The sequence below is a fragment of the Thecamonas trahens genome (assembly GCF_000142905.1).
Source record: "Thecamonas trahens ATCC 50062 unplaced genomic scaffold supercont1.98, whole genome shotgun sequence".
In the NCBI taxonomy this organism is placed as follows: domain Eukaryota; order Apusomonadida; family Apusomonadidae; genus Thecamonas; species Thecamonas trahens.
The window spans coordinates 1-1038 of NW_013657582.1; the positions used below are offsets into that span (position 1 = coordinate 1).

Below are 1038 nucleotides of genomic sequence, written 5' to 3' on the forward strand. Positions count from 1 at the left end.
GGGAGGAGGGGGTGAGGAGGGAGAGGGGTTCGCTAAGCTCACGTTGGGTCTGGTGGGGGTGATGGGGATGACGGGCGGGGGGGGAGGCGTATAGGGTACGTGGGGCAGGTGCTTGCGGACGCTCGAGTGTACTCGACGTATGCGAGCAAGCCTGCGGTGGATCTTGCGGACGCGCGGCTTGCCATTCAGTCGCGGGCCAATGAGGCGTTCTCGCAGGTTCCTCCGCGCGACTTTCTCCTCTCACTGGCGGCCAAGAAGAACGCTGTCCCGTTGCCTGTTGTGCCGTCCGAGTATGGTGTCCGTCTTCCGCCTGCGCGGAACACGCTCACTGCTGCCAACTACCAGGCACCCGGACGGGTTGTCGGCCGCAACGCCCGCGATACGCTTGCCGCCACCGTCACCGCCGACGACGACGAGGAGGTCAAGTCCAAGTCGCGCAAGCGCAAGACCATGGACGACGATCCGTACCAGCCGCACGCTGGTGTGACCGAGGACGATGATGGTGGCGCCAAGGCCATGGACATGTAAATCGTGCTGAAGATGATGTGGCAAGCCGAGCCTGTCCCCCTCCCCTCCCCTCCTCCCCCCTCCCCAAGATACACACACACCCCGGATACAGTCCACTCAACATTATGGCTCAAGTCACCCACTCTTTCACCATCACCATCGCCCACCACCTGCCTAGTCGCCATCACCATCGGGCTACCACCACCACCACCCGCCGAGTCGCCCACCACCCGCCACTGACCAGCAGCCTCTGCCCTTGCCCCCTCTCGCCACCACCAGCCACCAGCACCACTTGACGTCACAGGGACTGGAAGCCATGGCAGACAGTGACCAGGAGTATGACAACATGTGGCGCATCTACCGCACATGCAATGAGATGCTTGGTATGTTCCCTGTGGTGGGTAGAGGGGGGGGGGGGGGGGGCCGGGGGAGAGGAAGGGGGGGGGCGGGTCATCATCTCGCCTGGAAAGTAAAGAAAGGGGGAAAGGGGGGGGGAACAACCATGGGGGGGGGGGGGGGGACAGACTCGTC

At 64.1% G+C, this 1038-nt stretch overlaps 2 protein-coding genes across 2 annotated transcripts in view; both read left to right on the top strand.

Annotated features, from left to right (window-relative positions):
- Nucleotides 1-94: 94 nt before the first annotated feature.
- On the top strand, nt 95-544 carry AMSG_11529 (uncharacterized protein; the record flags this gene model as incomplete). The annotated part of the gene is made up of 1 exon (XM_013897160.1): nt 95-544. A coding segment is annotated over one exon (434 nt), but the record flags the coding sequence as incomplete, so codon positions are not given.
- A 254-nt stretch (nt 545-798) lies between these two features.
- Nucleotides 799-1038, top strand: part of AMSG_11530 (DNA-directed RNA polymerase II polypeptide) — a 1149-nt gene continuing 909 nt past the window's right edge. Inside the window, exon 1 of the mRNA XM_013897161.1 lies at nt 799-890. Within this exon, the coding sequence (XP_013752615.1) occupies nt 824-890 (67 nt within the window). The 5' untranslated portion in view covers nt 799-823. The remainder of the gene's footprint in view (nt 891-1038) is intronic.